General features: G+C 43.4%; 1 protein-coding gene across 7 annotated transcripts in view; it reads right to left on the bottom strand.

Annotated features, from left to right (window-relative positions):
- LOC134340740 (centrosomal protein of 164 kDa-like) overlaps positions 1-14,102 on the bottom strand; it is a 315,206-nt gene that overhangs the window by 52,603 nt on the left and 248,501 nt on the right. For all 7 annotated transcript variants that reach the window (XR_010016618.1, XM_063038209.1, XM_063038210.1 and 4 more), the window contains one exon: positions 5,467-5,565. Coding sequence is in view for 6 of the 7 variants with exons in the window: in XM_063038209.1 (XP_062894279.1) it covers positions 5,467-5,565 (99 nt within the window). In the remaining variant the exon portion in view is untranslated. The remainder of the gene's footprint in view (positions 1-5,466; positions 5,566-14,102) is intronic.

Genomic DNA, 14,102 nt, shown 5'->3' with positions numbered 1-14,102 from the left:
TATGGTTTGTTAGCTCCTATCTTACCACTCTCCTCTCACTTCTGCATACTAACCATCTCCTCTTTACATTCTGTCTTATCAAGGGTCTTGACCTGAAACATCGGCCCTCCCTTTTCCTCCACAGACTCTGCCTGACCCTCTGAGTTCCTCCAGCAGCTTGCTTTCATGTTTCTAAAGACTCAGGTGATGCACCATTGCTGGCAAAAACCACTGGGCAAATTCACAAGTACGGCAGAATAATAAGGATAATAGGGAACAGCTTATTTTATTTTTACTTATTGAGATACAGCATGGAACAGGTCCTTTCAGCCTATCCAGATGCGCTGTCAAAACCTCTGATTTAATCCCAGCCTAATCACAGGACATTTTACGATGACTAATTAACCTACTAACCAGTACATCTTTGGACTGTGGGAGGAAACTCGAACACCCAGAAAAAATCCACGCATTCTATGGGGAGGACGTACAAACTCCTTGCAGAGGATGGTGGGATTGAACTCCAAAGTCTGACACTCCAAGCTGTAAAAGTGTTGTGCTAACCGCTGCGCATGTACAGAAACAATTATGCAGATGACATGCAAGTTGGTGGTGTTGGATAGTGTGGAAGGTTGTCATAGGTTACACTGGGATACTAACAAGAGGGGCTGAGAAGTGGCAGATGGAGTTCAATCCAGAAAAGTGTGAAGTGATACACTTTGGAAGGTCAAACTTGAAGGCAGAATACAGGATTAATGGTAGGATTCTCAGCAGTGTGGAGAAACAGCGGGATCTTGGCGTCCACGTCCACAGATTCCTCAAAGTTACTGTGCAAGTTGATTGAGTTGTTAAGAAGGCAATGGCGTGTTGGCCTTCACTGGACAGGAGATTGAGTTCAAGAGCCGCGAGGTGATGTTACCTCTCTATAAATCCCTGGTTAGACCATACTCGGAATTCTAGTCGCCTCATTACAGGAAGGACGTGGAAGTTTTAGAGAGGGTGCAGAGGAGATTTACCAGGATGCTGCCTGGATTAGAGAGCATGTTTTATGAGGGCATAATAAGCAAGCTAAGGCTTTTCACTTTGGAGCAAAGGAACTTGAGAGATGAATTGATAGAGGTATAAAAGATAATTAGAGGCAGAGGTAGAATGAACAGCCAGCATCTTTTTCCCAGGTGGAAATGGCTGACACGAGAGGGCATAATTTTAAGGTGATTGGAGGAAAGTATAGGGGGGATATCAGTGATAAGATTTTTATATTCAGAGAGTGAAAGGCACATGGAACACATTGACAGGGCTGGTGATATATTAGGGACTTTTAAGAGACTCTCAGATAGGCACATGGATGAAAGAAAAATGCAGGACTATGGGGAAGGAAAGGTTAGATTGGTCTGGGAAGTAGGTTCAATGGTTGGCACAACATCATGGGCTGAGTGGCCTGTACTATTACTGAATTGTTCTATGTAATAATTTTATGTTACTATTAATGCCAGGCAATTTAATCCTCGGGAAAAGTAGCTGGGATGTGGACCACAGATTATACAGGAAATAGAAAAGGAATGTCAAAAGGGCAATGCTATGATAGGCATGGGAGATTGCAACATGCAGGACAATTGGAAAAATCAGGTTGGAAATGGATCTCAAGAGAGTGAGGTTGTTGAATGCCCAGGAGATGGCATTTTAGAGCAGTTCGTCATTGAGCTTACTAGGGGATCAGCTATACTGGATTAGGTGTTATGTAATGAACCGGAGGCGATTAGGGAGCTTACAGTAAAGGAAATAGCAGTATTTCAGTGGAGTAAAGGACATTACAGTGCTGTGAGAGAGGTGTTGGCCAATGTAAATTGGAAGGAACTGCTGGCAGGATGACAGCAGAGCAGCAATGGCATGAGTTTCTGGGAAAAATGAGGAAGGTGCAGGACAGATGTATTCCAAAAACAAAGAAATACAGAAATGGCGAAATAGTACAGCCATGGTTGACAAGAGAAGTCAAAGCTAATGTAAAAGCAAAAGAGAGAGCATACAACAAAGCAAAAATTAGTGGGAAGATAGAAAGATAGAAACCTACAAAGAGCAACTAACAGAATCATTAGGAGGGAAAATTTGAAATATGAAAGCAAGCTAGCAAACAATATCAAAGTGGCTAGTAAAAGCTTTTCCAAGAATGTAAAAAATAAGAGATGAGAGTGGATATAGGACTGGTAGAAAATGAGGCTGGAGAAATAATAACGGGGGCCAAGGAGATGGCAGATGAACTAAATTAGCATTTTGCATCAGTCTGCACTGTGGAAGACACTAGCAGTGTGCCAGATGTTCTGCCAGATGTTGAAGGAAGAGAAGTGGGTGCAGTTACTATTACAAGGGAGAAGGTGCTCAAAAAGCTGAAAGACCTAAAAGTACATAAGTCACCTGGACCAGATGAACTGCACCCTAGGGTTCTGGAAGAAGTAGCAGTAGAGATTGTGGAGCCATTAGTAATGAGCTTTCAAAAACCATTGGACTCTGGCATTGTGTCAGAGGACTGGAAAATTGCAAATGTCACTCCACTCTTTAAGAAAGGAGGAAGGCAGCAGAAAGGAAATTATGGACCAGTTAGCCTGACCTCAGTGGTTGGGAAGATAGTGGAGTCAATTGTTAAGGATGAGGTTATGGAGTATTTGGTGACACAGGACAAGACAGGACAAAGTCAGCATGGTTTCCTTAAGGGAAAATCTTGCCTGATGAACCTGTTGGAAGTTTTTGAGGAGATTACACGTAGGATAGATAAAAGGGATTGAGTGGATGTTGTATATTTGGACTTTCAGAAGGCCTTTGACAAGGTGCCACATATGAGGATGCTTACCAAGTCAAAAGCCCATGGTATTACAGGAAAGTTACTGGCATGGTTAGAGTATTGGCTGATTGGTAGGAGGCAGTCAGTGGGAATAAAATGATCCTTTTCTGCTTGGCTGCCAGTGACTAGTGGTGTTCCACAGGGATTGGTGTTGGAACCGATTCTTTTTATGCTGTATGTAAATGATCGACTAGATGGCTTTGTTGCCAAATTTTCAGATGATACGAAGATTGGTGAAGAGGCAGGTAGTGTTGAGGAAACAGGTAGGCTGTGGAAAGACTTAGACATATTAGGAGAATGGGCAAGAGAGTGACAAATGAAATACAATGTTAGAAAATGCATGGTCATGCACTTAGGCAGAAAAAATAAATGTGCAGACTATTTTCTAAACGGAGAGAAAAGCCAACAATCTGTGATGTAAAGGGACTTGGGAATCCTTGTGCAGAACACCCTAAAGGTTACCTTGCAGGTAGAGTCAGTGGTGAGGAAGACAAATGCAATGTTAGCGTTCATTTCAAGAGGTCTAGAATACAAGCGCAGGAATGTGATGCTGAGGCTTTATAAGGCACTGGTGAGACCTCACCTTGAGTATTGTGAACTGTTTTGGGCTCCTCATTTAAAACATGTGCTGGCATTGGAGGTGGTTCAGAGGAGTTCACAAGGATGATTCTGGGAATGAAAGGGTTATCATACGAGGAATGTTTGATAGCTCTGGGTCTGTACTTGCTGGGACTTAAAAGGATGGGGGGGATCTCACTGAAACCTTTCGAATGTTGAAAGGTCTAGACAGAGTAGATGTGGAAAGGATGTTTCCCATGGTGGGGGAGTCTAGGACAAGAGGGCACAGCCTCAGGATATGATGCAGGAAGATTTCTTTAGCCAGAGGATGCTGAATTTGTGGAATTTATTACCACAGGCAGTTTTGGAGGCCAGGTCGTTGGGTGTATTGAAGGCAGTGCTTGATAGGTTCTCGATTGGACACGGCATCAAAGGTTACGGGGAGGAGTCCGGGGAGTGCGACTAAGGGGGGAGAAAAAGGATCAGCCACGATTGAATGGTGGAGCAAACTCGATGGGCCCAATGGCCTTATTCTGCTCCTATGTCTTATGGTTTATGGTCTAAAACCAAAGTCAAGTTGGGCCTAAACTGCTCTGGTTCAAGTTTGTTTGAGAGTATCAATATGAATGTTTAAACACTTCGTTACGATATAACATATTCGTTCTCCTTCAAGGTGCCGTTTGAGGCCCTTGATAAAACGAATATCTATCAGATATTTGGGCTGTTACTGTTGATGTGTGTGGGCTTGGTGGTAATTCAAAGTGCTTTTGTTAACATGAAAGCATTAGCTGACCTTGAGCTCTTCTCTATGTATGCTATTTGTGTTTGGCAGTTTGCAAATGGTTCGTTGGCCAACAAAAACAGAAAATGATTTGGACACAAGAGGTTCTGCAGATGCTGGAAATCTTGAGCAACACACACAAAATGCTAGAGGAGCTCAGCAGGTCAGGCAGCATCCAAGTGAATACCTGAAAACAGTCAACATTTTGGGTCCCTCTGGTTCCCCTCCTTCTTCCCTTTCTTCCATAGTCCTCTCTGCTGTCAGATCAGATTCTTTCTTCCTCAGCCCTTTACCACTTCCACTTAGCACCTCCCAGATTTACATTTCATTCCCGTCCTCCACCCACCAACCTTCCCCCTCATCTGGTCTCACCTAGCGCCTGCCAGCTTGTATTCCTTCCCCTCCCCCCTCCTTATTGCGGTTTCTGCCCTCTGACTTTTCAGTCATGATGAAGGGTGTTGACTGAGTATTTCCCTCCATAGATGCTGCCTGATCTGTAGAGAATGATTTGGGCATTTCGACTTGATGAAAGAAGGACATGGACAGTCAACGATAGTTACAGGTGCAAGAGTTGTGTGATGTGATAACAATTCAATCAACTTCCTGAACACATTGTGTAGATAAATGTCTTCCGTCTCCCTAGTATAAAAAAATTCTATTTCACCCTGTCAATTGCTATTTTAGAGCACAGAACAGTATAAAATTAGGGCTGGTGGTGTATTACACACAAAATTGCAGTTTGACAGACAGGCCTGTATAAAGCCTAATTGGTCTGCAAAAACTAACCCTGGGGAGATGACCCAGTTCTCATTAATTAATGTTGAAAACCCAGTATAAAAGGACTGGATGTGAAGCTATACAATACACTCCACATATCATTCCAGAGTTTGCAGATAGTAATTTAAACATTACATTCAATATTATAGCTCAACAGTAGCTACTTGATTATGTAGTTGTGTACTCAAATGGAACTTAGTTATTAGAAAAGTAACATTTTGGAAGATATTTTCCTTCTTAAAATAATGCTGAAAATCTGCTCAGATATTACCATACAAGGAGAAAACTGCTGGAGGAACTCAGCAGGTCAGGCAACCTCTGTGGAAGGAAATGTACAATCGACATTTCGACTCGAGATCTTTCATCTATAGCGCAGACGAAGGGTTTCGGCCTGAAACATCAACTGTCCATTTCCTTCCACAGATGAGGCTGCATGACCTCCAGCAGTTTGCATTTTGCTCCAGATTCCTGAATCTGTAGTCTCGTGCCTCTCTGGTATTACCATCTCTCTATAAGAATAAGGAGAACGTAAATTACTTACCTTTTGCTCATAGTCTGCAATCTGTCGTATTTTTCTCTGTGCTTTATGGAAATCTTGATTGTGGGCATCACTGATCTGTTTCTGGAGACTAGAAAGTGCCTGGGGAGAAGAATTGAATAGAAATTTTTCTGAGCATCCTCTACAAAATGACGTGTGGTTAACTTTAAAGTCACCAAAAGTGCTTCAATTTTGTAGGGTGCTCTTACAAAATGATATTCAAATAGAGATGTGTATCCTGTGAGCAACTTCGATTTTGTCGGAGGGCTAAGTATGATGATTTTTGGGTTTTACGCTTGGCATAGCAGCAATATTGGGGTACAAAATACAATTTTAAAACTACTCTGAATGCCAGAATTAAGGAGCTAATATAAAAATTACTGATAACTATTGTTAGCATTGGTATATTGCTCATCTGTCATTCAGTAAACTATCAGTGCTAAAATGCCATAACATTTCCACCATAATTAATTAGCTTTGCTTCAAGTTATTTTCACATACTGCAATGGATCCTTTTATTTTTGTAAGTCAATATTCAACAAAGAATAACAGTTCAAAACCAGGGATGTAAATGCACTCAGCCGAATGGGCAAGCTGAATTAACATAGTAGATAAAGCAGAATCACCCTTGCTGTTCTAACAATGTTTGCTAATTTAGTTTCCTTGTATTATGATGGTTAGTTATTTTTCCAAGACAATTTCCCTGAACTCATTAGCACTTACTATGGAGACAGATATAATGCACAGAACAAGTACAATAACAAGTCTATTTTTGGATAAAAACTAGTCATTGAAAATTCTGTACTTGATATTAACATTTAATTGTACTGCATAGAAACCATTTATTCAAACCACGCGATTGTTTACTATCTGTGCAAGTCCTCCAGCTCAAACATCTGATATCCTTGTATTCCCTTCTCCTTCCTGTGTGCAGTAAACCCTCCTTTAGTGTGGTTAAAACAACCACATCATGTCTCAAATGCTAAACACCGCTTAAATTCCTCCTTAACACTCAGTCCATTCATTTTATCCTAGATTTACTCCCTCCAGATCTGGACACGCAAAAGAAGGAATATTTTCTCAGCATCCGCCCAATCAAACTTAAACACAAGAAGTTCTGCAGATGCTAGAAATCTTGAACACACACAAGATGCTGGAGGAACTCAGCAAATTAAATGTGTATTTCTAAAAAAATGCCACTGTGCTCAGACCATATGACTATAAGATATAGGAGCAGAATTTGGCCATTTGGCTCATTGAGTCTGCTCTGTCATTTCATCATGGCTGACCTATTTTTCCTCTCGGACACAATCTCCCTTCATCCCCTGATCAATCAAAAATCTATTAACCACTGCCTTAAATATACATAAAGACTTGGCCTCCACAGCTGCCGGTGGAAATGAATTCCCCAGATTCACCACTCTCTGGCTAAAGAAATTCCTCCTCATCCCTGTTCTAAAAGGATGCCCCTCTATCCTGAAGCTGTGTCCTCTGGTCTTAGACTCTTCCACCATAGGAAACAGTCTCTCCACATCCACTCTATCAAAGCCTTTCACCATTCTATAGGTTTCAATGAGGTCACCCCTCATTCTTCTGAATTCCAGTGAATACAGGCCTAGAGCCATCGTAGTTGTAGAATACACCTTCTGGTGCTACTTGGACACGTCTTCAGTGATGAACTCAGGGTGATAGGGTGGTTCAGGTTTTTAATCATCAGACAACCTCGACTGGGCGATCCAGCCAGGGATGATCAGCCCCTGACTTGTGTCCAAGTGGCGCACTAATCCATGGATGCCCCCCTCCGGATCCATAGCCACCACGAGGCCTTTTCAGCAGCCTCCAGAATGTTCTTGGTAGCTCTTCTGCACTGCTGTCCTTTACCTCCAAGGAGTTTTAGAGTCCACTGTAATGAATAGCCAGCAAAGCCCCAGCACCCAACTTCCATAGAACCATAGAACACTACAACACAGAAAACAGGCCATTTGGCCCTTCTAGTCTATGCCGAAACTTTATTCCACTAGTCCCATTGACCTGCACCCAGTCCATAACCCTCCAGACCTCTCCCATCCATGTACCTATCCAATTTATTCTTAAAACTTCAGAGTGACCCACATTTACCACATCAGATGGCAGCTCGTTCCACACTCCCACCACTCTCTTGAGTGAAGAGATTCCCCCTAAACCTTTCCCCTTTCACCCTAAAGCCATATCCTCTTGTATTTATCTCTCCTAATCTAAGTGGAAAGGGCCAACTTGCATTTACTCTGTCTATACCCCTCATAATTTTGTAAACCTCTATCAAATCCCCCCTCATTTCCAACTTCGACTGGCTCACTGCGAGCTCTTCAGCCATTGCTCCAGCATTCATCAAACACTTTTCATATGAAGAAGAGAAGAAGAAAGCCCTTAACTCCAAGTGGAATCATCAGGACGCCGTCATGACGGTGTTTTTTAAGCAGGCTTTCTTATTTTTACGAGGCCGAGTTGCTAGCCCGATGCTCAACCCAGCACGGACAGAGAGCGTGCAAGGGAGCTGGCTGGATTCAAACTCGGGAACCTTCGCTCTGAAGTCCGGCGCTGATGTCACTACACCACCAGCTGGCTACTCTTCATTTGACAAGCCGTTTAATCCTGGAATCATTTTCATGCACCTCCTTTGAAACCTTTCTGGTTTCAGCACATCTTTTCTATGATAATGGACCAAAACTGCTCACAATACTCCAAGTGAAGCCTCACCAATGTTAAAGTGTTAACATTACATCTTTGCTTTTATAGTCCAGTGTTCTTGAAACGAACAGTAACATAGCATTTGCCTTTCTCACCACAGACTCAACCTGCAAATTAACCTTTAGGAAATCCTGCTTAAGGACTCCCAAATCCTTTTGCGCCTCAGATTTTTGTATTTTGTCTTCATTTAGAAAATAGTCAAACCTTTCAGTTCTTCTACCAAACTGCATGACCATACACCTCCTGACACTGTATTCCATCTGCCACTTCTTTGCACATTCTCCTAATCTGTCCTTCTTTAACCTCTCTATTCTCTCGAAACTAACTGCCCCTCCACCTATTTTCATGTCATCTGCAAACTTTGTAACAAAGCCATCAATTCCATCATCCAAATCATTGACATATAACATAAAATGAATCTGTCCCAACACAGTCCCCTGTGGAATACTACTAATCACCAGCAGCCAACCAGAAAAGACTTCCTTTATTCCCACTCTTTGCCTCCTACCATCAACTACTGCTTTATCCATGCTAGAATTTTTCCTGTAATACCATGAGCTCGTAGCTTGTTAAGCAGCCTCGTGTGTGGCATCTTGTCAAAGGCCTTCTGAAAATCCAAATACACAACAGCAACCAATTTTCCTTTGTCTATCCTGCTTGTCATTTCTTCAAAGAATTCCAACAGGTTTGTCAGGTAAGATTTTCCCTTGAGGAAACCATGCTGACTACAGCCCATTTCATCTTGTCCCTTCAAGTACCCTGAGACCATATCCTTAATAATCGACTCCAACATCTTCCCAACCACTGAGGTCAGACTAACTGGCCCATAACAGGCCTATAATTTCCTTTCTTCTGCCTCTCTCCTGTATTGAAGACTGGAGTGACATTTGCAATTTTCCAGTTTTCCAGAACCATTCCAGAATGCATTTGATGCATTTCAATATCTGCCTTTTAGCATGAAGTCCAAACTGCACACATTAATCCAACTATAGTCTGGCCAAGATTTGGAAAAGGCAAAAGGTGAAGGTGTGTGCTTCATCATAAACCCTTGGTGATGCTCCGATGTGGTGGTTTTGTCGGACTCGTGTTCCCTCAACCTTGAACACTTAACAATCAAATGCTGTCTGTTCTGTGCGCATGCGCCGGTCGTGCATGCAGCCTGTTACAGCCATTCCGACCAGTATTCTTACATTTTAACTTACGTTATTTTTTGTATTTTTTTTTCACAGTAGCACGTTGAAGCTTCACCCTCTCTAACGTGCTGGCAGAGAGAGTTTTATTTGGGTTTTTAGCGCTGGAAATAGTTACATTCCGACACGTCTCATTAGTGGGACAGAAGCATGGTCGCATTGTGTATTCCAGGGACCAGCTGACTGAGCTTATGCTGGCCGGTTTAGCGAGCAGAGCGGCGGACACCCCTGCTGAAATCTGGAGGAAAACACACAGAGGATGCAGAGGGAGATCACAAAGGCGAGGAAAGAGGACCGGATCGAGACAACAGAGACTTATGGAGAAGAGGAATTCGGTGGGTAATAAAATGGACGAGTTCACGGTGCTAGCCAGGCGTCAGAGAACATTTCGGGACTGCAGTGTTATGTGTTTCACTGGAACGGGGCTGCACGAGGACATACCCGATCAAAACTTTTCCATGGACGGCTTCCAGACCGTTCGGGCTGACCGAAAGTGCACTGAGAGCGGTAAGTATAAAGGAGTTGGGTGCTTACTGTTCTGGTTAACAACGGATGGTGCAATCCGGGTCATATTACGATCGAGGAATGTGTTTGTAGACCGGATATTGAACTTTTTACTGTTGGACTTCGGCCATATTCCACCGAGATACAACACTGGGCGGCACGGGAGGTCGTTCCTGCCTGTGGCCATCAAACTTGCAGCTCCTCCCGTGGAGGGTCAGACACCCTGAGCTAATAGGCTGGTCCTGGACTTATTTTCCATCTGGCATAGCTTGCATTTTGTTGTTTGATTGTTTGTGGTTTTTGTATTGCTATATTTATGCTCTATTCTTGGTTGATGTGGCTATAACGAAACCCAACTTCCCTCGGAAGTATATCTATAAAGTATACCTATCTATCTACCTGGGGAGTTCTCCTCCATGATCCTGACCACAGTTTAAATACCACCACCAGCCGACTATAATCAAATGTTTGAGATACTGCATTATGCCGTCTCCAAACAAGAAACAGTCCATCCCAATGCATTTCAAATCATAGTCAGGGACTCAACCAGGCTTGTTTGAAGAAATCCCTATCCAATTACTATCAGCATATAACCTGTAGCATCAGAGGTCCCAAAATACTAGACCACTGTTATACAAAGATGAGGAATGCCTACTGTTCCTTGTCCAGACCGCATTTTGGTAAATCAGATCGCTTGGCTATCCTCCCATCTGCACAGGCAGAGGCTAAAGAGCAAAGTTCCAGAGATTGGGAGAACAAAGCGGTGGTTGCGGGAGGCAAGAGAGCAGCTACCGGATTGTTTTAAGTCAGTAGACTGAGCCATATTCAAGGACTCATCTGTAGATCTGAATGAATACACCACGGCTGTCACAGACTTTATCAAAACAGTTGTAGACGAGTGTGTCCCCATAACATTATTCAGTCTTCCCCAATCAGAAGCCCTGGATGAACCATGAGATCCTCAATTTGCTGAGGGCCAGATCAGAGGCATTCAAGTCTAGTGACCAAGGAAGTTACAGGAGGTCTGGTACAACCTCCAGAAAGCAATTCCACATCCCATTCCCATTCTGACATGTCTATCCACGGCCTCTCTACTGTAAAGATGAAGCCACACTCAGGTTGGAGGAACAACACCTTATATTCCGTCTGGGTAGCCTCCAACCTGATGGCATGAACATCGACTTCTCTAACTTCCACTAATGCCCCACCTCCCCCTCGTACCCCATCTGTTACTTATTTTTATACACACATTCTTTCTCTCACTCTCCTTTTTCTCTCTCTGTCCCTCTGAATATACCCCTTGCCCATCCTCTGGGTTTCTCCCCCCCCCCTTTCCTTCTCCCTGGGCCTCCTGTCCCATGATCCTCTCATATCCCCTTTGCCAATCACCTGTCCAGCTCTCGGCTCCATCCCTCCCCCTCCTGTCTTCTCCTATCATTTTGGATCTCCCCCTCCCCCTCCAACTTTCAAATCCCTTACTCACTCTTCCTTCAGCTAGTCCTGACGAAGGGTCTCGGCCTGAAACGTCGACTGCGCCTCTTCCTAGAGATGCTGCCTGGCCTGCTGTGTTCACCAGCAACTTTGATGAGTGTTGCTTGAATTTCCAGCATCTGCAGAATTCCTGTTGTTTATGGGCAAAGTGGCAATTCTGGACTAAAGTTGATTCAACAAAGGATGCCCGACAGTTGTAGCAGGCTTGAATGCCATCACCTCTTATGAAGTAAAATCAAGCGACATAGGCAGCAAAAGAGTTGCGCTTCCAGATGAGCTCAAGGCTTTCTATGCTTGCTTTGATCGTCAAAACATGGAGGAACGATCACAAACTCCCACAGTCCCTGATGATCCTGTGATTTCAGTGACATGCGAGCAGCCTTCAGGGGGGTGAACCCACAAAATGCATCCGGCCCAGATGGGGTAACTGGCCAAATACTAAAGACTTGTGCTAATCAACTGGCTGGAGTGTTCACTGAGATCTTTAACATATTACTTTGGCAGTCTGAGGTACCCACTTGCTTCAAGTAGGCTTCAACTATCCTGGTGTTTCAGAAGAATGTGGTGATCTGTTTCAATGACTATCATCTAGTAGCAATTACATCCACAGTGATTAAGAGTTTTGAGAGGTTGGTGATGAAACATATCAACTGCTGCCTGAGAGGTGACTTGGATCCACTCCAATTTGCCTACTACAAGTCCACAGCAGATGCCATCTCATTGGCTCTTAACTCAACCCTGGAACATCTGAACAGTAAAGGTACATACATTAGGATGCTCTTTATTGACTACAGCTTCGTATTCAATACTATCATCCCCTCAAAACTAATCAATAAGCTTCAAGACCTTGGCTTCAATACTTCCCTTTGTAATTGGATCCTTATTTCCTCACTTGTAGACCCCAGTCAGTTCAGATTGGCAACAACATCTCCTCCACAATCTCCATCAGCACAGGTGCACCACAAGGCTGTGTGCTTAGTCCCCTGCTACTCGCCTTATACTTATGAATGTGAGGCTAAGCACAGCTCCAATGCCATATTTAAGTTTGCTGACAACACCAATGTTGTAGGCTGAACCAAAGGTGGTGATGAATCAGCATATAGGAGAGAGATTGAAAATCTGGCTGAGTGGTGCCACAATAACAACCTCTCATTCAATGTCAGCAAGACCAAGGAGCTAATTATTGACTTCAAGAGGAGGAAACCAGAGGTCCATGAGCCAGTCCTCATGAGGGCATCAGAGGGTGAAGAGGATCAGCAATTTCAAATTCCTCGGTGTTACCATTTCAGAGGACCTGTCCTGAGCCCAGCACACAAGTGCAATTAAGAAGAAAGCATCGCAACGCCTCAACTTCCTCAGGAGTTTGCAATGATTTGGCATGATTTCTAAATTTTTGACAAATTTCCCTTGATGTGTGGTGGAGAGTATATTGACAGTCTGCATCACAGCCTGCACGGAAACACCAATGCCCTTGAATGGAAAATACATGAAGCATTGTCATAGGAAAGCAGCGTCTATCAACAGGGACCCCCACCACCCAGGTCATTCTCTCTCCTCACTGCTGCCATCAGGAAGAAGGCAGAGGATTCACACCACCAGGTTCAGGAATAGTTATTACTCCTCACCCATAAGGCTATTGAACCAAAGGGGATAACTTCCCTCAACTTCACTTCAAAAAACAAGCAAAAAACACAAAATGGAAAGGGTCCAGGAATACTCAGTTCAGCTCAGTGTTTGTTATCTGCAGACAACCTGATTTAAAGTCACCCAAAGTAGCAACAAAAAAAAGCGACCAGAAACACATCATAACGTGAAGTAGAGTCCAATCCACAAACTGCATCAATTAAACCTTGTCCAAGACCCAGAACTCTGATACCATCCTCTGATCAAGGGAGAGAGAGGGAAGGAGAAAGAGGGAGGGGGAGGGGGAGAGAGAGAGGGGGGGAGAGAGGGGGGAGGGGGAGAGGGGGTGAGGGGGGAGAGGGGAGAGGGAGAGAGAGAAGGAGAGGAAGAGGGGGGAGAGAGAGAGAGAGAGAGAGAGAGAGAGAGAGAGAGAGAGAGAGAGAGAAAGAAAGAGAGAAAGCTTCAAGGCTGCATGCTTCATGCAACCCCCTTAGAGACAGCAAAGCGCCAGATCACTCAATTGGCCCAAAAACACACCATCAGACTGTAGATCCCAGGCTGTAACAGTAGCAGAACCACATTTGAAAGAAAAAGAATATGTAAAAGAAATGAAAGAAGTAGTTTCATGGACCGTCTGGAGGACCATGCTCTTGGCTGCTTTGTTTGCTGATGCCATCTTCTTCTGGTGCCTTCATCTCACATTCTCGATATTTATTGCTTAGTTATTTATTATTATTTCTTTCTTTTGTATTTGCACAGTTTGTTGTCTTTTGCACACTTGTTGAACATCCAAATTGGTATAGTCTTACTGAATATGCCCATGAGAAAATGAACCTCAGGGCTGTATATAATGACATACATATACTTTGACAATACATTTACTTTGAACTTTGATTCCACGGAAATTTGAGATTTTATTCTCGAAATGAATGCTGGAAATGAATACAGTGCACACTTTTTCTTATCAAATTTTCCCAATTTCTTTGCTCCTGCATCACACTTAGTTTCTTGTCTTCCAAAGAACATGGGTCCCCTTATTCTTACAATGAGTAAAAGAGCACTGCTAGATTACATTATGCTGAATTTAATGGAATTTATCCACTG

This window comes from Mobula hypostoma, chromosome X2, assembly GCF_963921235.1.
Source record: "Mobula hypostoma chromosome X2, sMobHyp1.1, whole genome shotgun sequence".
In the NCBI taxonomy this organism is placed as follows: Eukaryota; Metazoa; Chordata; class Chondrichthyes; order Myliobatiformes; family Myliobatidae; genus Mobula; species Mobula hypostoma.
Note: the sequence above shows the minus strand (reverse complement) of the source record. Positions and strands in the feature narration are given on the sequence as shown.